The sequence below is a fragment of the Monodelphis domestica genome, chromosome 4, assembly GCF_027887165.1.
Source record: "Monodelphis domestica isolate mMonDom1 chromosome 4, mMonDom1.pri, whole genome shotgun sequence".
NCBI classification, from domain to species: domain Eukaryota; kingdom Metazoa; phylum Chordata; class Mammalia; order Didelphimorphia; family Didelphidae; genus Monodelphis; species Monodelphis domestica.
Window position 1 is genome coordinate 377329153 of NC_077230.1, and position 22742 is coordinate 377351894.

General features: G+C 44.3%; 1 protein-coding gene across 7 annotated transcripts; it reads right to left on the bottom strand.

Moving 5' to 3' along the window:
- Positions 1 to 513: 513 nt before the first annotated feature.
- Positions 514 to 21255, bottom strand: RCC1 (regulator of chromosome condensation 1). 7 transcript variants are annotated; one of them, XM_007491445.3, is made up of 10 exons: positions 21151 to 21255; positions 14063 to 14144; positions 11933 to 12120; positions 11470 to 11649; positions 9258 to 9354; positions 8722 to 8844; positions 8033 to 8188; positions 6042 to 6161; positions 5357 to 5509; positions 514 to 3489 (listed from the first exon to the last, which is right to left on the bottom strand). In XM_007491445.3, exons 2-10 carry the CDS (start codon positions 14133 to 14135, stop codon positions 3314 to 3316), a joined length of 1266 nt encoding a protein of 421 aa, XP_007491507.1. In that variant the 5' UTR covers positions 14136 to 14144; positions 21151 to 21255; the 3' UTR covers positions 514 to 3313.
- Between the last annotated feature and the right edge of the window lie 1487 nt (positions 21256 to 22742).

A 22742-nucleotide genomic window follows, 5' to 3' on the forward strand; every position in this document is an offset into this window, starting at 1 on the left:
GCTGACAATTCCATCTTCAGGAATTTTACTCTGGCTATTACTGTCCCTGCGGGCATGGTCTGCCTCACCTGGGCATCTTGGATACTCTGGCCTTCTTCAAGATTCAGCTCAAATCCCCCCAGTTCAGGGATTACCTTCCATGTGCTGATAGAATGGGAGCTCCCTGGGGGTGGGGGGGACGGGGCGCTTTGTACCCCCACAGCTTAGGTCAGTGCCTGACATAAGAGAGGCTTAATAAATGCTGAGGAGCATGCACTGTATAACATCTCAGGCAGGTCATTCAAGTATTATCCCCATTTTGGAGATGAGGAAGCTAAGGCTTGCCAGGAGTGACACAAGAAGTGTCAGGGTCAGTTATCCAACTCAAATCTTCTGAAGAGTCTAGGCTCTTCCTATTACATTCATGTATTCATCCCACTGATAAACTCCTCCAATGGAATCAGAGTATGCAGGTACAGTGATATGAACAACAGTGACAAACTTTTAAACAAACGGAGACACCAAGCACAGGGGTTCATTATCATTTTGTCACATTTATTTTTTGAAAAAATAATTTGGATTCCATGGTTTCGTTGGGGGTTTAATTCCTCATTGTTTGACCGGTTAATTTGTGTAGGCTGTTAGCAACTTTATACTTGAGATTATTTTAGGCAAAGAACACTTTCCCAGATGTAGGGATCTTCCAACCCTGGAAGGGGGCCAGGAATAAGGTTATCTGAGATTTACAGATGAAGAAACAAGGGCTCAAGTAATAGACCTACAGTGATTGAACCTTCAAAACCATCTAGGGCAACTCTCAGCAATCTGCCCAAGGTGAGCAAGTTACTGAAAGGCAGAGCCAGGCTTAACCAGCTGCTGACTCCAAATCTAGCTCACTTACCTTGCCCCACTAGGTGGCTTGCAGCTTCCTTCCTTTATGCTTTTCAGGATCAGTCCTGAAGCCATCCCTAGAAGCCACTTCACCAGATTCCCTATCCCAACCTCCCCCAGGCTAGAGAGTCCAAAGATACTTTTGTCAAGCCAGTACCAAAGACCAGAAACTCAAGGCCGATAATTCCTAGCCCATCAGGCCAGACCAAAAGGAGCTTGATAATACATCTATTTTACAATGGATCTCTCACCTCTTCTTATCCAAGTTTTCATGTAGTGAGGCCTCTAGGAACAGGGAGATAATGAAAATTTATCATTTCCTTCCCATGTGTCCGGCTGCTTTTCAGGGAAAAGGCTACTTTGGATGTCCCCAAAGGTTTATGAGGGACCCAAGTATAAATTGGTGATGGGAGAGGAGAGCTTAAGCAGATCAAAGATGGGCCATACTGCCTTTGAGATACATCAACTGGCCTGAAGTTCTAGCAACTCTGCTAGAGTCGAGTTGAGCTCAAAGGCCCTGACCTCTTTTGGCTGTCCACATGGATTAAGTATTCAACACAAAAGCAGTGTCTCAGCTGGACTTCCCTCCTGGGCTCTGGACCCAGAGTCTGCCTGGACAGTTTTCTCCTCTGGAAAATAAGGATTAGACTAGATCTAAGGACATCTAAAGTCCTTTCTAGCTCCACATGCTGACCTCTTCCATGGCTTGTGGCATTTACCTCACTCCTGCTTAGGCAAATATTTCAGAATAAAAATGGCAAGGATCAGATACAGTACTTTATGATCTCTAAATCATCCTCTTAACATCCCTGGGAGGTAGATGGGATAAATATGATAATCCCCATGTTGGGAGTAGGGAAAGCAGAGTTAAGGAGAAAAAACACTTCAGGACCTGGATTCAAACCTCAGCTCTACCAATGACTAGTAAGGCAACAGATTTCTCTGGGATTCAGTCCCCACTCTGTGAAATGAGGGGAATAGATGCCTTCCAGTTCTAAATGACAAGGTCCCATGAAAAATGAGGCCTAGAAAAGCAAAATGACTCAAAACTGAGCCAAAACTCTTTATCTAGATCTTCTGACCTAAGTTTAGTGCTTCCCACAGTAGTGCCCACCTAAGCAAAGAGTGGAGACAGGCAGGCATAGCAGTACCAGCAATGGGTATTGGGGGCCCTTAGATAGGATTCACTTCATGGAGTATTTTTTAAGGAATGACAATCCCAGGATTGTCTGCAAAGGTCATCCAAGGCCAAGGGGCTCAGAGAATTGATCCTCTTATATGCCAGGATTCCTAGGGACATAGAACCCTCCCTTCCCTCTGCTCCCACTGAGAACTTCACCCCTATATGGAGCAAAGAAGAGATCAATTACTTAAAAAAACAAAACCCAACCCTCAAAATTTATTCAAAGTGTTAATTAAAAGATCTTATTCTTCCTGACCAAAATACTCTAAACACTTAAAAAAAATCAAAACTATTTTCTGAGCTATTGTACAAATGAATGTTCCCTTACTCAAGGAACCCCACCCCCACCTCCTTACATTTTCATATTTTTATAAATTAGTTTATAAAAAAAGTTAATTCTCCGTCCCAGAAAAACACGATTGCCATTCACAGTGTTTAGAATTTGGCTGCAAGGTGTCAGTGAGTGGGCATGGTGTCAGACTAGTCTGTGGCAGACAGTGGAGGAGAGTTGCTTAGGCCATGCTAGGTTGTGGGAACTGCAGCTCAATTCTTGGTCAGCTGGGTCGGCCTACAATCTTTGCCTCCGTGGCCTGAAAACTCACTGTCCTGGAGGAAGCTGTGAGCCAGAGGGGAGTGGCTAGGTCTACATTCTGAGCCCAGCCTTCCACCCCTGTAGCTTCTTCCCCGCCCTGGCCAGGCCTCTTCCTAGGGGGCCTGGTTTGAAGTTCTGGGGAACAGCATCAACCCAGTTCCCTTCTGGGAAGTGGGTATGCCTCATCCTTAACTTACAGCACCACATGGCTGGGGAAGGGGCCAGGGAGATAAGAGTTATTGATACTGAGGACTGAAGAGTAGGGGAACAAAGCCAGTTGTTCAGTGAATGTTCAGATGACTTTAAAGGGGGAAAGGCAATGTGGGAGACAGGACCTATGAAGGCTCCAACCACATTTGTCCAATAAGCATCAACCAAGAGGCAGAGGGAGGTGAGGATGAGGGGGCTTGAAGGTGGATGAGGATCAGACAGACAACAGAGCAGCAGCTCTGGGGTAGGAAAAATCCACTCAATCATTCATCCCTTGCATATTTCAATGCAATCCCTTCATCCAGATGTTTCCAAGATGATTCTCTAAAGGAGCCAAGAGCTTAGGAGGGGGCAAGTAGAGGTTTGTAGATGGAGGTTTTCTGCTGACAACTGAAGGAATTATATCTTTCCCATGGAGAGGAGGGGAGGGAGAACAGACAGTTTCATTAAGTGTTTCATCAACTCTGCTCCTTGTTTCTGACCAGTAAGACTGTGTGCTGCCCCCCACTGGACACTGAGAGAACCACACGATTCTCCAGTTGTTTGCCTGCCATCACCACTGGGCTCCAAGCATCCTCATCCTCTCCTGTGGCCAGCTGGTAGTTGGTACCCATGCCCCAGGCAAACGCCCGGCCTGTGGGAGGGGGAGGAAAAAAGAAAGGTGTGATGAGTGCCTTGTTTCCTCCTCAAAATTCCCATCCAAACCTCACTCCCATACTGATTAGGTCCAAGATGCCAAGCCCTAACCCATCCTACAGACACCTGGTCTCACCCTGAGAGTGAATGCACTTACTGCACAGACGTCTCCCAGATGCCATCTCACCCTAACTCCATGAGGTCCCCATGGGCCAAGCAGGCCTAGCCAGTCTGACCCCTCCCCATTCCCTCTAGTTTCAATGCCATAACACACGGTTCCTAACCACATCACACAGCCACCAAATACAGCCTGTGCTGTTTCATCTATGAGCTTCCTCAATAAGGACCTCTGGGTCCCATTAGGCCAGCTGCACCCTGACAACACCAAGGGCTACCTCTGCCTCTTTTCTATCTTTGTTTTTATCCTCCTCAAAGGGCACAAGTCTTAGAGCAGGAAGAAACGTACACGTTTTCTAGTCCAACACTTACTTCTTTGAAAAGCAAACAAAATATGTATGAGGCAATCTTATTATCATAACATTTTTATGGGATGCAGTGGGCAGGCTCTGGACTGCATGTGAAGATACAATACAGGCATGTAGTTGCACTTTCAGCTTGGGATGTGTCCCCAGGTCTGCAGGCATTCCTGACTTTGGACCTGTTGCTGATCCCATCCCATCCTCAACCGTGGCACTGCCAACACCTGGGATGGGAAACCAGGAAGAAAGGAGAGGCCCAAGAGAAAAGGCTGATGTGCTCATATAAAGTCTTTGTGTGCCCTAACCAGTCTTCATCATTTCGTCTGTCTTTCCAACATCTTATTTTAGAGATGGGCATTGTGAAGATTGGATTTAGTTATTTCCTGTTTGTAACAATGAAGATACTTAGTTTAACAAAATCAGGAATGTCTTGGGAACTCTAAATTACTCCACCCTACTTAGACCTACTTTAGGGGAAGATAAAGTTGTAATCTCCTAATTGAACAATGAAGGTACTTAGTTCTCACCTTATAGTGAAGTTAAAACTTTAAACTAAGTCTATTTTTAGATCTTAATACAAAAAGGTGTTAAGTAACTATAAAGATTAAATTAATCACAAAAAGGTCAAGTAACTCACAAAAGGTAAATTTAACAAAGAAGTGTTAAGTAACTCTAAAGATATAATCAAATCAAAGAAGATGAGAACTAAAAGTATGGGCAGTCCTGGAGAAAAACCTTTGATATGATTGGTAGATGTGAAAATTTAGAGGAGACACAAGGGTGAAAGGTCTATATATTTGGGATCTTTGCTCTCTCTTTCCCTGATTGGCGGTGGAGTTAGCTGAGAGCAGCGTTCTGGCCTTTAACAAGCTATTGTATGGTTTGGTGGTGAGTTTCTGGCTGAGTTTCCTCCTTTACTTTCCAACTTTATCCTCTTAGAAGCCTCTAATCTTTTTCAGAGACCTAGAGGGGGGATTTTAAATTCCCCCTAGCATAGGCTAGGCGGAAGAAATCCTATATCCTCTTCCCTCCTCTTTAAATTCCTTCCCTCTATATTAAATTTCCATAAATTTCCAGACGGACTTGGGTATTTTATTTGGCAACCAATTAAATCTAGATTTTAGGTCACAACCCTAAAATCATCTTTACAGCATACAGGGAGAACCAGGTCAGTTCTAGACTATCCACCTCACAGTGGGCTTATGTCTCTGGGACACTTGTATCTCATAATCCTCACCTGGATTCACAAACTGCTCTGTATCTGTGGTTTCATAGATGTTTGGACCTTAAGTTCCTTTAGGGAAGGGATTGGATTCTGATGAAATCTTCCACCCCCCAGTCAGCAGGAAGGTTTACTTCGTGGCTAACAGATTACCATCCACTCACCATCCTTGGCTACGGCATAGCCAACCGAGGCACCGCAGGCCACTGATGAGATGACAGGCATCTTTTGAATGAGTGTTGGACTGCTCTTCTCCTCGACTCCTACCCCAAGTCCCAGGCGTCCATACTCGGCCCTGCCCAGGCTGTACACTTTACCTGCCATCGGAAAAGAATCACTTGGTGGTAAAAAGCATATGCAAACACCTCTGGACCCTGCTCCCCCTCACCCCAAATTTTGGTTTGCCCCATCCGAAGCCTCAGGATTCTATCATGTGGTCCCAGGGTCCTGCCAAAGGAATTAGCAAGATTAGAGAGACTGGCACTTGCCTCCTTTAGGAAAATGGTCACATAGAAGAAGGACCCAGAGGAAATAAGGAACAATTCAGCATCTTTGGTGGGAATCTGCTATCCTACAGGGAAATGAAGAGTATTTCAAAGTTGGAGAGTCCCAAAGAATTATTTCATATACATCTCTCAGTTTTTTCATATGAGGGACAGTGGAGAAGCTTCGGGAGGAAGGGCAAAGGAAAGAAAGATTACTCCACCCTCATCCTTGTACTTTTATCTCCAGCACCTAGCACAATGCCTGGCATATAGGAAGTAGCTAATAAATACTTGCTGGCTGGTTGACCTCGCAAACCCACAAACTAACCCCTTGATCTACAGGGAGCCTTCTAGAGCAACTCACCTTCCGAGTCCAGGCAAACTGTGTGATGCTGCCCTCCAGAGAAGCCAACCCAGGACTTGGTGGAATTCTTGAATGATGTCAGACTCTGGGGAGCAAAGCAAGGTTCCGTGCTTGGAATACCTGAGGAGAAATCCCAAACCAGACAATCAGACAGGAAGCTTGTGGCCCCTTTTCCCATCTTCACTTGGGACCCTTAGAGCACAGTTATTCCCTTCTTCCCAGTGGGGTCTATAATGTCAGCATGCAGAACAACTATAGACAAACTGGGCACACAGGGAAGAGCCCCACCAGAAAGAGAAAACTAACCAACAGTGAGACATGGTTCACAGATAATTTCTATAGCAGAGATTCTTAACTTCTGTTGTGCTAAAGACTCCTTTGGCAGTATCTGGAGAAGCCTACAGATCCACTCCCAGAATAACATCTTTAAACTCATGAGAGTAAAATACTTAGGATTAGAAAGGAAACCAATTATATTGAAATGTACAGTCATCCCTCACTATAACGCAGCTTAAAAAAAAAAATCTAATTCTGTATCACTGAGTTACACCTATCTCGGAACACAACTGGCTAATGGGATGAAAGGCAACCAACCACAGTGCTGTATTCTATATCCTGGACGTTGACTGGCTTAATGACTGTAGGTGTGGAAAAGGTTTATATAGGAAGGGTTTATAAAGCCTTAAAACATACATGAATAATAAAATAAATATAATGCTACTACTTTGCAGATTTTCACCTAGCATGGGAGTCTCTGGAATGTTACTCTTGTGATAGGTGAGGATCACTATAGTCATCAAAATAGAAGAAAAACAAATTCATGGACCTTGGGTCTATTCTATGGGGGTCCCATAGAAAGAAGGAGGAAGGATTTTTTCTGATATCCATTTTGTCCTTCAACCTCTGAATCCTATCAGATTTTCTTTCTCTTAATACTTCTTTTTATGATGGTCCTTCTTCCTGTGTCCAAAGACTTGAGTCTTATTTCCAGAAAGGATAGAGGCCCCAGAGAAACATCCTGTCTGACATTAACTGATTCCACAAAAACACTGCATTAGATGAAACATTATCAGGGCCAGTGAATTCTATGAAAATAATGTTATAAAGAGAGATGCATTACTGGGCAGCTAAAATCCATATTACCAAGCCTAAAATATAGGGCTACATCAATGTCCTATATTTGAAATATTTTCTTATTACTTAATGTACTAATAAAGAAGCATGTATTTACCTTATTGCAAATTTGGCTTTTAAAACTATTTCAATAGAGGCATTTCAATAGAATGTTTCTTCTATAGAACCTAAAATATTTCATTTTATGCATTTAAACACATTATTCTGAGGAAGAGTTCACTGGTTTCTCCAGTCTGCCAGAATAAGAGGGGGAGGTCTTTAACACAAAATGGTTGAGAAGCTGTAGAGTTAGCCTCCCATCAGCTGTGGCCATTGGAAATCCCCAGCTTGGCTTTGTTTCCTGGCTGAGTTACTTAGCCTAGACTCCTTCCTTATGTGTTCAGCCTGAGAGCTCTGAAAGACAAACTATGCTGGATAGTTGCATGAACCCAAATAGCCTAGGGAAGATGGACTAACCACATCCCCAAAAGGAGCCAACCCAGCACTATGTGAAGCAACATACACCATAGAAAGAACCCTTGGCCTGGGCATAAGAGGATTTGGATCCAAATCCTATTTCTGAGGGAGCTAGCTTTATTAGTAGGCAAGTCACACAAGCTGCAAGGGTTGCAATTTCCTTATTAGTAAAATGAGGAAGCTCTGTAGTCTCTTTCTGCTCTATGCAGGATGACTCTATGAATCCATCCTATTACCTCCTACAGGATGTCATGGAGAGAGAATGGTCCTATATAAGGCTTTGAGGAAGGAGGGAGAAGGTCCCTGAGCAGAAACAGTCCTCCGATATGCAATGGGCAGACCAGGGGATGTCTCATCACCTGGGTAAGAGACCCATTCCCATGAAGGACCCTCGGACTTACCAAGCTGATGATAGTTAGAGAGGCCAAAGCCATAAACATGGCCCTCACGGCTGACAGCAAAGGTGAAATAGGCACCACAGAAGGCATCCTGGAAGAGGACAGAGCCCCGCTGGCCTTTAGACTTCAGGAGCACACACTGGGGGATCAGCAGTCTCTCTAGATGGGGACAGAGAGGAAGCAAAACATGGAGGACTATGAAGACTATGGTGGAAGACTATGAGAAATGGGAGAAAATGTAGGTGCAGGGAGGGCAAATACAGATATAGCACCCAACTCCCTCTCTGGCCATCTTTGGAGTATCCTGATAAATACTCTACAATAAAACTTAGGGACCACAACCCTTCCCTAACCTGTTGAGGTTCAGCCCTGTGAACTACAGATCAGTCAATTTAGCCCAGATGTTTAATTATACCCCAGCACTTCCAGCTAGGCATAATCTCCAAAGGCTCAATATACTGGGCCAAAGGATGCTTGATCATTATGAAGCAGATCTAGTTTGTTTCAAGCTCTACTTAATTCACTCACATGGCTCATTCCAAAGAATACAAAAGGATGTTAGGGGGAATACCCAGCTAAGGCAGTCAGGAGACCCTTTCCAGAATCTTTGGGATCCAAAGGAAAAGGCAGGACTCAGCCTTGCCAACAGGACCAACTTTGCCTGAAACAAAGCAACGGCCTAAGTCACTTACCAAGTCCTTTCCGGCCCCCACGGTTGGCAAAGAACTCAGGCACCCGGCCCAGCTGGCCCTGCTCCCCACAGCCTGATGTGTACAGGTTGCCATCTACTGTCAGCATCACCAGGTGGTCATTGCCTAGGGGAGAAAGGAGGAAAACTTGGGGATCCCTGGCAGCCTAGCCTCTGCTCAGTGCAATCACCGGTAATAGTCAAGGTATCAACTGGGGAAGGCTCTTTTTACTAGCCTAACATGCACATTTTAGCTCAACATAAAAACCTACTACTAATTTTCTATATGACCCCAGGCAAGTCCTTTCCCTGGACCTCTTTCATCTTTAAAATGAGCAGACTGGGCTCAATGACCTCCAAATGCTCCTCCCAGCTCTGATGTTCTCTGCTCTAGGTACCCACCCAGTTCTGACATTCTATGTTCTGAGTCCCTCCAAACATTCTATAGTCCTACAAATTCTTGGCCCCAGTACTTTCCACAAGCCTATAAATTCTCAATCTTACTGGGGGACCATGCTCCAATAAAAATCCTGCACTTACCTGATGCCACCTTTATCACAGGCGCCTCAAGCTGGACTTGTACAGGGACCATGCTTTTCTTCATGGGCTCCAGGAGGCCAATGACTCCATTATTGTCCTATAGGTGAGGTATGGGAGATGATGTGCTATTTTTTCAACTCCTGCTCCTTCCTTCTCTACTAAGCTCTGTCCTTGGGACTGACTTTATCCTTGCCAGTCTCCTGGACCCTCACCTACAATGGCCCACATTCTCACAGAGTCTGAAGCACCTCTCTCTCTCTTCTACTTGACCTACATCTCCCTCTTCTCTTCCTCCATTGTTAAATTCCAGCTTTGGATACCAATTTCTCAGGCCAACCATTCTGGAGAACAATTCATAACAACATTAGGACAGCTAGGTAGCTCAGTGAATTGAAAGCCAGGCCCAGAACTGGGAGGTCCCGGGTTCAAATCTGACCTCAGACACTTCCTAGCTGTGTGACCCTGGGCAAGTCAATTAATCCTCATTGCCTAGCACTTACCACTCTTCTTCCTTGGAACCAATACATAGGATTGATTCTAAGGCAGATAGTAAAGGTTTTTTTAAAAACAACAACATTAGAAAGTTCTACCCTAGAAATTGTGCCTACTCTTTGGTCTAGTAGTCCCATTATGTGAATTTATTTTTCATACACTGTATTAATTCCTATATATTTGGAAGAACTACTGTGTATTCCTTTGTCTGGGATCTGGGTTAGAGATACCATCTAGTATCCTGCTTTTTGCATTTTCTTTACTCCCCCTTGAGAATCCCAAGGCCATGTCTTCCTTTTTAACAGAATTTAATTAATAAATGAAGGGGAAAAGGTTTTTTCCAGCAGGAGTACAAAACTTCATCTGTCAGTTTGGGGAAGGGCTGACAGTGACACACCACCTCTTAAAAAGCTATCACTAATTAAAGATGTCTTGGAATGTTCGAGAGAGGGGCTGAATAAGTTCCCCAAAATTTATATAGGTACCTAGGAGAGGAGTTTTCATTTGTCTTATGATGGTCAAAAGAATCATTTGAGCACTATTAGGATGTTTTGACCAGTCAGTTAATACATTATTTTTAAATTAAGAAAAATCAGTCTCTGGAGATAATTTTAATTGGTATACCGCGAATGGGTGGAAAGCAGTTCATCTCTATAGAATGCCTTAAGGTTTGCCAAGAGCTTTATGGACACCTCATCTGATCATTGTAACTACTCAAGGGGTAGGTGGGAAGCAAGAATCTACCCTACCTATACCAGTCTAGCCCACCATACACATCACACAATCCTCCCATATACTCCAAGGGAGCTCTATTCAGAAATTCCCTATGTACAAATACTGACAGCAGCATTATTTATGGCAATGAAAAATAAAATAGAGGGGGCAGCTGGGTGGCTCAGTGGATTGAGAGTCAGGCCTAGAGATGGGAGGTCTTAGGTTCAAATCTGGCCTCAGACACTTCCCATTTGTGTGACCCTGGGCAAGTCACTTGACCCCCATTGCCTAACCCTTACCACTCTTCTGCCTTGGAGCCAATACACAGTATTGACTCCAAGACAGAAGGTAAGGGTTTAAAAAATAATAATAAAGTAGAAAACAACACAGGAGGCTAGAGGTTGGGAAAAGCTCCAACAATGGCAGAGAATAAATGTGTTAGGATAATGGCATGTTATTGTGCCACTGGAAATAGACTACTATGAAGAATTCAGTGAAATGAAGGGAAACTTGTGATACACAGTGAAGATGAACCAGGAGAACGATTTACGTCAAAGTATTAAAAAAGCAGCAGTGCAGCCAGAACCAGATTAATATGTGATTGGGAAATGTTTAACAAAATAAATTAAAAATATCACATAATATTAATTTCTAAATCAATATCCAACCCAGAGAGATCTTTCTATTTGAATTTGACACTAATGATTTACATGATAATTCCAATAATGTAAAGGAAACATTCATTTGGATCATCCTGTGATCTTGGGACAGCTCCAATGTAGTCAAAAGAACACTGGCCTATATAAAATCAGGAGAGCTGGGTTCCAGCCCAGCTTTGTCACTAATTTGGGACTTTGGGTCACTTTCTCTCTTTAGAGTTCAGACTCCTCAATTACAAAATAAAGAGCTGGGAGGAGAACTTCATCTTACTACCACCTAGGCTTAATACCTCACTTCCCCCAGACCCTGTCATTCCTCCTAGGACGCCAGGTGGTGGTGGTCTTACCCGGAAGGAGCCCCAGAGGAAAACTCGACCATCCTCAGTGAGTGCTGCGGTGTGGCTGTCTCCTGCTGAAACCTGCACCACCTTCTCTGAAAGATCCACTCTCCCCGGGACAGTTTCTGAGCCTTCTACACTGGTGTCCCTCCCAAGGGCACCCTCATCGTTGCAGCCAAAGGTGTAGACCTGTACCCGGAACACAAACCCAGTTGTAAACTCCAGACATTGACTCCATGCCATGGGCTAGGTGTCTGCTCTCATGTATTCTATGGCAATGGCCCAGACAGTCTGGTTTAGTCACCATATGGGCCTATTAACTCAATATAGCTACAGTCGAGGACCTCAAACAGTCACCATTTGCTCTGGCTACAGAGTAGGAGGGAGGTGGGCCACCCTGCATTACTTCATTTACACCACCACCATCTGAGATTTCTCTCAACACCCCTTGCTTATTTCCCCGAATACTCACTTGACCACTCTTGCCCAGACACACGGTATGCATCCCTCCAGCCTCAGCCTGCACGATGCCTTCAGGCATGGGAACCAGGGCAGGCCGCTTCCGCTCTATCACTTCTTCGCCAAGCCCCAGCTGACCCACATCCCCCTGGCCCAGGGTCAGCACCAAGCCTGCTTCTGTTCGGTGAGACCTGTGGAAGACTGGAGAAGAGAGGAAAAAAAGAGAAAAATGCTCAGAGGACCAGAGAGAGCTCTCTTAGGGAGCAAGGGGAGTATGCAAACTCCTGAACCAGAGCCCTTACAGAAAAGCAGTTCTCAACAGAAGGAAGCCAAACAAGCCTAAGGTCATTTCTATTTTAGTTTGGAAGAGATGAAATTATAGGCAATGATGTGGGAGCCAGCACACCAGAATCCTACCTACTAGTTTTCATTATTTTGGGGAGGCTTTATTTTCCCAACTGTTAGTCTTGTCTTAGGTTAAAATAGCCTGAGATTCTTTTACAATCCGGAGATCAGGGGTATAGGAGAGGGCCAAAGCTACAAAGCAGAAAACCAAAAGTCAACTACAGTTCAGGGGAATGGAAGGTGTGGCAAGGTCCAAAGTCCAGGCCTGAGGAGTATTGCTAGGAGTCAAAGGAATTGGGGAGAGCAAAGGTATGGAGGTGGGAAATCAGGAGGATGGCCCTAACCCTGGGCTCAGCAGAGGGAGTTCAGAGCCTACATTGGACACCACCACACAAACCGTCAAATGTGGCTGACTCCTCTCATGGTACCAAAACTGTTAATGGCCCTCTCTCCTCTAAGTCACTCCTTAGTCTGGGAGCAGATAAGACAGCTGAAGGGATATGCCCATCTCAAGTGATCTTGGAGAAGCAAAGGAGTGAGAGTCAGGGGAAGAATATCATGACCACTAGACCTAAAAGTTAGAAGACCTCCCTCTGATAGTCCTGCCTCCATCATGTGTGACCTTCAGCAAGCTGCTGACCCAATTACCCTCAGCAGCTTCATTTGTAAAATGGAATAAAAAATGCTTGCACTGTCTCCTCCTTGGAAGCACAGCATTTTGCCAGTGGTTTCATAGGGACCTCATCTCCAAGGTGTGCTGTTCACTACCATCCCAACCAAATCACACCCTCTGTCATTTGCTATGTCTGGAACCAGGCAGGCCTGGGCATGGGACAGGACGGATAGCTGGAACTGGAGAGAGGAAGGACAAAGGCGGAGCAGCAGATGTCACCTCTCTCCCCCTAACCCCAGAAGGTAGGGATCTATTGAGCTGTATTTTGGAAGGAGTGAGGCCAGGCGAGGAGCAGGCAGGGCAGGGATGAGCATCAGGAAGTTACAGCTCTTACTTGTGTTTGGTGGGTTGGCGTCTGCCCCAGCATTAGGAAAAAATAGACAACAGTCTGAGTTTATCAGCTGCTGAGAGGCCCGACACCCCAGGGGCAGCATTCCTTGTTCTTTCCCTTCTCCCCTTCCCTAAGGACAAAGCCCCCATACTTATAGAAGCAACCCAATGTGCCTCACACTGGACTATCCCAGTCCCACTGCCCTCATCTCATTCGCCACCTCCTACCACTCTCCTTTACAAACCTGGGGAAAGAGAGGCAGAGTTTAAAAAAAAAAAAAAAGGAATAAGAGACAGGCAAATATGGTGTGTGTCGTATAATGAAGAAATGCCCCACTTTAGGTATCCTCATTGGTCTCAGCTCCCTTCCTGCTCTGAAAGAAACAGTGAAGCAAAGTGTCTGAGGAGACTAGGGTTCTAGTCCTGGCATTGCTATCAACAATTGGTGACATTGACAAAGCCATAGTCCCTCTGATCTTCAGTTTCTTCATCTGTACAATGAGGGAATTGGTTCAGGATGGTTTCTAAGGCCCTAATTTGTGTTTAAGCCTTCTAGTCCTGACTTTCTTTGTTCTAAGATCCCTCCCAGTTCTGACATTCTCTGTTCTAAGATCTTTCCCAGCTTCGACATTCTGTGTTCTAGGGTCCTCCCACCTCTGACATTTTATATATGTGTGGCATTCCCCACTCAAGTAGAATATCAAGCAACTTAAGGGTAAGACTCTTTTTGTCTTTGTCTCCCTAGCACAATACATGGCAGTAGGCAGTTAATAAAAGCTCATTCTGCTGAATTACCTTTTACTTTTTTGCTTTCAGTTGTGACATTTTCTGTTGGAGAATTTCTCTTGTTCAAGCGTTTGGCTGGCATGTTGGAGACCTGAAGGAAAAAAAACAAACCAAAACAACCAAGGTCTAATTTTAATCACTGGCCCTCCTAATAACATGTCTGGACCTTGATATAGGGCAAGGAAAGTGGGGGAGGGAGATTCAGGATGTCCAATTTACAAGGGATTCTTGGTATTTAGGAGAGAAAATAAGGGAATGGAACAGCTTGTAAGAAAAGATGGGGAATGAAGGCAAGCCTGTCAATGTCCATCTCTTAAGAGTGGGCATCAACAAAATGGTGATAGCCATGACAACTGGCCAGACACCTAGCTATGGAGAAGAGCACAAACAGTGGAAAGACATACATGGTAATCTACGGTCACCGGAGTTGTGTGCTGGTCCAACCATTCTGGAGAAAACAGTAGAAATTATGGTGGAAAAGTGACCCAACAAAGGAGAGGAACAAAGAGGTTCTCAGAAGAACTGCAAATGCCAACAACCCCATAAAAAAATGCTTTAAACCACTAATAATAATAGAAATACAAATCAAAATGACACTAACGTTTCTTCTTTACACTTGGGAAATTGGCAAAGAGAACAAATGACAGACAACAGCTAATGCTGGAAGGCTAGGGTAGGACAGGGACTGTGCGTAGAGCTGTGGACTGGTCCAACTATTCTGGAAAGGAATTTGGAATGATGCAGGTCTTCCTGCTCCACAGGCAACTATGAAGAGCAGCACAGTAGCTTAAAAAAATTTATGGAATACTACTATACTATAGGAAATGATAAACAGGTTGACTTTAGAAGAACACAGAAAGACTTGCATGAAATTATGCTGAACAAATCAAGCAGAATCAAGAAAATGCCATATATATTAATAGCAACATTGTTCAAAGAGTAAGGTATTCAGAGTACTATAATCATTCAAATGAACTATGAAGGACTTTATTTTTTAAACCCTCACCTTATGTCTTAGAATACTAAGTATCTGTTCCAAGACAGTAAGGGTGAAGCAATGGGGGTTAAGTGACTTGCCCACAGTCACACAGCTAGGAAGTGTCTAAGGCCAAATTTGAACCCAAGACCTCCCATTTCCAGGCCTAGCTCCTTTTCTACTGAGCATCTAGCTTTCCCTCAAAAGTGATGAAAAGGAAAATGCTATCCACTTTCAGAGAAAGAAATATATACGGATGTATCCACTGTATAGTTTCACATATATATCTATACCAATGTTGGCATTTTCTACTGTGGGTTTGGTAGGGATGGAGGGGGACAGCTTAGAACTTAAAATATAAGAAAAAAAAATAAAACTTAGGTGAGTTGACTGATGTTGGATGAAGTAAACAGAACCAAGAGAATACTGTATAACAATCTCTACAATAGAAAAACAACCAGAAAAGACATCAGAACCAACACCAGTGCAACGACCAATTTTGACTCCAGAGAACTGATCATGACTGAGACCTCTGCACTCTGGGTGGTGGCAGAAATGGTGGATTAAAGGCTTGACACACTGTTAGACATGGTCAATGTTTAGGTTTGCTTTGCTTAATGATGTTTTTTTTTTCCTTACAAGGAAGAAGGAAGGGGATAGTGAGAGGAGACAACAATGTCGAAAACCAGCATAAACACTTGAAATATTTGTGAATCAAGGCTGAGTTTGGCCAGACAGTCTCTTATTCACTTTGCAATGCTGTCTTTCTCCATCACAATATAAATTTCTAAGCTGAGAGAGCTTTAAGGTTCACGAAACATTTTTATCACAACTCAAGCAAAAAATTATCCCCATATCATAGATGAGAAAACTTGGGCTCTGAAGTGCATGGAGACCTGGTCGCAGAGCTAAAGAACAACTCAAATGAGTTGGACTCTGATAATAATTAGACTCCAAAACGAGTACATTTAACATCCCATCCAGCCTCCCACAGACCAAATCAGCTCCCTTTCCATCTGCTGGAGCAAATGGACTTTGACAGCTGGACCTTAAAGCAGTTAATCTACCCATCTTTGGAATGCTAGCCCTGAGGTTCAGCTGTCTAGATTGGACAATGAAAATTAGCTCATCTTGCCCACTCTCTCTTGCCAGGCCCAGACACTGCTTGTCATCCAAATGAACTGCACCCTGGTTGTTTTACCACCCAGTCGACTGCTGCCATTTTTAAGCTCTCTCCACCTCCTGTTCTGGACACAATCAAATCAATACTATCATCATTAATTCTGGAAAAAGTTCATCCTGTGAATCAATTGACCTCCTAAGATCACTTCCATTATGGCATTTCCCTCCATTAGAAAGTAAGGTCTTGAGGGCAGGGCCTATCTCACTTTTCCAGGCCTTTACCAAAGTGTTTGAAGGCTTAATAAATGCTCCCTCCACTTCCTCTCTTCATTCTTCTTTCTTTCCTCCTCATTTCCTCACTCCTCTTAGGCTCCACTTGACTCATGGAGCTATTTTCTCCTTATCCAGTAAGTCTAAAAAGTAGAGAAGAAAGGACTCTAGCCAACCTCATTCTCTCTCCTCTGTATTCATCTGTAATACATAATTAATAAGCTATTCACATGGCACTTACTATGTGCTAGGTACTATGCTAAGTACATTACAAATATCTCATCTCAGAAACAAACCATGGGAGGTAGGTGCTTAATTATCCCCATTTTATAGTCAAGGAAACTGAGCCTGAGAGGTTAAGTGACTTGACCAGGATCTCACAGCTAGCAAATACCTGAGGCCACATTTGAACTCAGGTCTTCTTTACTCCAAGCCTGGCACTCTATCTATGCTCCACCTAACTGCCAGTTAATTAGAACTTTGTTATATACAGATCTTGTTGGCTGGTAGCTCTATATGTCAATCAATAAGAATTATGTGCCAGGTAGTGTGCTAAGCACCAGGGGTACAAAGATAGGCAAATACCAGTTGGAGAGACAACACTGGGGAGGAATAGACATTTTCCACATGAATATAGTAAAAAATGGAAGGCAATCTCAGAGAGCTCTCTCGGGAGTGTGAAGGGGAAGAAAGGGGCTGGGAAAAACCTCTGACTGAAGGGAGAATTTGAGCTGGGTCCTGAAGGAAACCAGGGAAATCAGGAGGGAATGTCCCAGGCAAGTTAGTGGGAAATAAAGTATTGTATTTGAGAAGCACCAAGAAAGCCAGTGTCTCCAGCCTTCAGAGGTCCAGAAAAGAGTGATATGTAGACTAGGAAGATTAAATGGCCAAAGAAAAGATGTGATGTTTGATCCTAGAGATAATGGAGCCACTGAAATTTTTTTTGGAATGGGTGGGAAGAATAACATGGTGAGACTTCATTTTGACAACTGAGTAGATGTACTAGAGTGGAGAAAACATTGGAGACAAATCAATGAGAAGACTATTGCAGTAGTCCAGGAGAAAGGTAATAAGAGCCTATGCCAGGGCAGTAGCTGTAGAGAAGGGGACACATAGGATAGACATGCAAGTGGGCAAGATCTGACAAGTGGTTGGATATGTGGGGTCAGAGCAAATGAGGGGTCAAGGATAGTACCAGATTCCCAGTCTGGGCAAATGAAAGAGTGGGGCCTTTCACAGCCACAGGGAAGTTTAAAAGAAGGGAAGGTTTGGGGGTAAAGATGAGATCTTTCAGACATGTTGACAGTTCAAATTCCCCCTTCTTTCTTCCTACAGACACTCCTGAGACATCTCTCTGAGATTACCTTCCATTTTTACTATATGAGACATCCAGTTTGAAGTACCCCAAAGGTAGTTGATGAAGATAGACTACAGCTCAGGAACTAGGACTGGATATGTTAATCTATGGAATCATTCTCTGTTCTCTTCCCTCTAACACTGAATGCTCTAAGGTCTCTTCCAACTTTGACATTCATTAAATGGGCACTTAATTTCCAGGCATTGTGCTAGGTACTGAATGTACAAAGAGAAAAACAAAACCACTCCTACTCTGGAAGAGTTAACAATTAGCTCAGATAATCCTACTTATATGATAACATTTCAGGTTACTCTTATCTCTCCCCAAGGCTCCCTTGGTTTAGAGACAAGAGACCCCAAAGAAATGCATTCATACCTGGCAGTCACAGACTTGGAGGGAAGAGATAGTAAATGTGTGTGTATATATATATACACTTTTTGGTGAAAGGCCTCATACTTTACACACAACTGTGTGACTCTGGGTAAGTAATTTACTCATCTGTAAAATGGGCTGGAAAAGGAAATGGCAAACTACTCCAGTATCTTTGCCAAGAAAATCTTAAGAAGGGTCAGGACTAACTAACAAAGTCTAACAGGACTGAAACACTGAACAATAACAACAAAGGAGGACTTCAAAGAGACTGCCATAGGGGTTTATGACTCAAAAAAGCTAAGATACTAGAAAATGGGCGTAGGCCAATTTATATCATTTTACAATACAAAACTCAAGAGACTCAATGGGTTTAAACTAATCACATTCTTGCCTGGGAAAGTGACAACTAGGATATCTATGATAGAAGAGATACTTATACTTAAGGGAAACAATGGGGTTAAGAAATTAAGAGATAACGAAGATACTGCTGGTACTTAAAGTGCTTAGGATAACTAAGGCATAGATACTCAAGAACTTTATCCCTACTAGGGTAGTGATTAGGAAAATACATAAGAGAGCAAGGGAATAAGTTGAATATTATAGGACGTTAAAAAATCAAGGGATGAGAGGAATACACTAAGAAAAGAGAAAAGTATTAGTTGGGGGTAAACTGTCTCACATGAGGAGCATAAGAATCAAAACAGTGGAGGGATGGCAGGCAATGCTTGGACCTTACTCTCACTGGAATTGGCTCAAAGCAGGAATAACATTCACACTCCACTAGCTATAGAAACCTATAGGGAAGTTAAGAGGAGGAAGAATAAGAGGACAGCCAGAATGGAAGAGGAAGAATTCTGGGAGGCAGGAATCAGATGCAAAAACACTTATAACCAAGGAAAGGTTGAAAGAAGAGGAAGAGAAATGCAACATTCTAAATGGGAGCATGACCTTAATACTGAAGTCAAACATAACTAAAAAATCAACTGAACAGGTGTTACAAGACCCTCAAAGATTCCTTGTCCTCCTCCTCCTACATAAAATGAGGTTAAACTAGATGGTCCTCAAGGTCCCTTCCAGCTCTATAGTCTTAGGGCTGTTGTTCTGATCTTTCTCCCTGATGCAATGAGCAATGGATAAACAACAGAGGGTTGCTATGCAGGACTGCTCTGCTTCATGCTAGACAAGTGGTCCTGCTCAATCAATCAGGTCATAGCTATTTCCTGGGCACATATTTTGGGTCTGTCCCATCTTCCTGAATGCCCTTTCATCAGGCACTCTCACCCCATAGTCCTCTGAGTTCCTCTGAGTCTAGCTCTGGTCCCACCCACCACTGTCAAAAAAGCAATTTCCCTTCCCATTCCTCTAAAGGATGATAGTCAATACCATCAGAAGTTTCTAGGAAATAGGTTCTGATCAAGGACACATGTAATACCCAATGGAATTGTGCATTGGCTACGGGAAGGGTGAGTGGAGGGAAGGTGAGGGAGGGAAAGAATATGATTCTTGTAACCAAAGAATAATGTTCTAAATTGAAGAAATAAAATTAAAATAAAAAAAAAGTTTCCAGGCCTATCTCTGTGATCTTGGTAAGTCCCCTCCTGTCCTTTGAGGAAGCTAGACCAGATGTCCTCTGAGGACCTTTCAGAGAGGCATAAAAATGAACAACTGTTCTCTTGCAAAGCTCTACACACTATCATTTAGAAGGAAATCACTGTAAAATGACACTCTACAGCTGTTTAATCTCTAGAGATTCTTTTCCCCACCTCCAAGCAAGTCCAAAGCTGAAAAAAACCCAACCTCTTTGTATGAAAAGTGCCCCTGGGGAGGGATGTAGTTGAGAAAGACTTTTGGAAGCTCATATAATAAACCTCTGCAGAAGTCACTTAAGCCAGACAACTGGACAGTGCCCAAGACTAAGAGTTAAGAGGACTCAAAATTAACTGCCACAATGGCCCAGTCTTTCCATCTCTAGTAAACTACACTTCACCACTTGGCTTCTAGACCTTAGGGCTCACTTCCTGCAAAAGCTTCAGAGCTGGAAGAGGCCCCAGGGATTATACAAATCAACTCGCTCCCTTTATAAGAAAAGAAACTGAGGCTGTTAAGGGATTTGCGCAAAGTGAAAAACCAAAAGGCCCAGGGCCCTGGGCTCCCGTCTCTTCCAGGCCACGATGCTATATTTCCGGATTCTATACGCACCAGGCTTTAGTCCCAAAAGAAAACTCTCAGGTCACAACCCCCACGAGGACCTGGTAGTGGGACATTCTAGCAGTATTTGTGTCTACCTCCTTGGAAGGGTGGGGGGAAGAGATCTCAGGTCGTAACCAATGGAAGGACGGATACCTTAGTTAAAGCCGGCATGCAAAGATACTCGGAGTAAGGGCTCTGCGCCGCAGCTGCTAGCAGGCCGGACAGTCTGACCTTCCCTCTAGCGTCCACTCCCCATTCAATAACTCGCTTCTCGCGACTCCCAGAAGCAGCGATTTGAAATTTCCCGCCCGCCCGGCGCAAGCGCTCTAAGGAAGGACCGGAGAGATCAAGAGAGGAGAGAACTCACGGAGGCTATCGGGCCCGGGGAAAGGCTGCCCTCGCAGCCAGCTCCCACCTGATGGGCAGAAGCGACCCGGGAATTTTCCCAGGAACGTTCCAAGCCAGGCGCACGCGCCTCTCCCGGGCCGGGGACTGGGGAAAGGGGTCGGCAGCACACACGCACGCGCCTCCCGAGGACGTGCGGGACAGGTTGCGCGCGCGTGCACGAGGCGCTTCCAGCCTCGAGAAGCGACTGCTGGGGGAAGGGGTGTGCACACGCGGACACCGCTTCCTCCTCCAGAGGACTTCACGTGGGGCCGCGCGGCGCTGAACTCAGCCGCCACTGCCAGTGCCAGGCGCCAACTCTCCGCCCGCCCGCCCGCCACGCGGCCGGCAGAAGCCGGGCCTGTAGCTGTATTCGCCCGGCCCGCCGGCTTAGGCCTATAGCCTAGGTGACACAGGGTGTTTTACCTCAGTCCAGGTGGGCCAAACGGAACTCCCCTACTCTCCAGACCGGGCCGCGATCTGCTCTCGCGCATGCGCCCTGCAGAGGCTCCGCTGTTGGGGGCGGGAGCGAAAGGGAGAAAACCAGCGACGCCTGCTGGCTACCCCAGGAAGTGCCACCAACTGATTTCGGTTGAACTAATTAATCGACGTGAGGATACTCGTCCCCAGCAAGACCGGAAACTCAGACATTAACTGTGTGACCCTGAGCAAGTAATTTAATTTCATTCGGCTCAGTTTCCTCAACTGCAGAGGATAAGAACAGCACCTACTTCCCAAGATTGTGTTGAGAACCAAATGATCCAGCTTTTAGCAAAGTGCCTGGCACATAGTAAGCTGAATAAAATATTTAATTGAAAAAGATTGATTAGGGCAGTGAGGTGGATTAGAGGGCAGAGATGGGAGGTCCTGAGTTCAAATTTTACCTCAGACACTTCCTAGCTGTGACCCTGAACAAGTCACTTAACCCCAATTGCCTATCCCATACCTCTTGTAATTGATAGGAAGATGGAAGGTAAGGGTTAAAAACCGAGATTGTTTTTGTAAAGTGTAGTTAGCCCACAGTTCTTGGTACATTGTAGCAAAAGTTGATAAATGCATTTCTTCTTGCTACCTTCCCTCAAGACTCATAACCTAAATTACAGATTCAGACTTGTTGGATGGAACTTGTCAGCTTTCTCAGACCTCCTTTTATGTCTTAAAGAGTTCCAGGTCTGGATGTTGGGAAGCATCAGAGAATACTAGCTCAGGAGCCAGAGAAATCCTGCCTCTGATTAATCTCAGCTTCATCTAATATGAAGGCATGGGGTTCAGCTCTACATATGTAAAATCAAGTTCGCTGTCCTAGCTCTCCCATGTTCACTTGGAGAGGAATCTTTCTCCATCTTCCATTTTTAAAGGAAGGTTTCCAAGGAATTCTCATCATTTGTAGACATTCATTATTCTGCAGATGAAATGTCTTCAGAAATTCATGCTCATCCTCCTTCCCCTCTGACTGGAAAGGATGGAGCATGGCTACTCTGGCGTAGCTACACCGTTTAAAGGAATGACACCCAGGGAATCCCCATTTCCCACTCAGCTACTTTCCTTGACTTCATCATCTCCATAAAGTCATCATTGTGCAAAATGGAATAAACTCAAAATTTGCCCACACCCTTCTGTAGGGCTTCAGTATGCCGCCTGGGCAGAGCTGGGGCCACTCTGCCCGATTTTAGCTATTTAATGTCTTGTCTAGGTACCCCAGCTCCAGTGCCTGGTATGCAGGTGTTTATTAAATGTTTGACTCAGACTTGGTGTAATCTTACCTATCCATTAAGATCTAAATCAAATGCCAGCGCCAGGAGTGATCATTTTTTCTTCGACTCTCAAAAGCACATTGAATGATCTGGTCCTTTATTTTCAATATTTATTTACATGACTGGTGACTGAGCTCATAAGCAAGGATGGTGTCTTATTTGCTTTTATTCTTAGAAGGCAGAGTCCTCTACACAGCAAGTACTTAATATTTGTTTAATGTATGAATTCAGGGAAGCTTAGGTGGTTAAATGGATGGAGCCAGG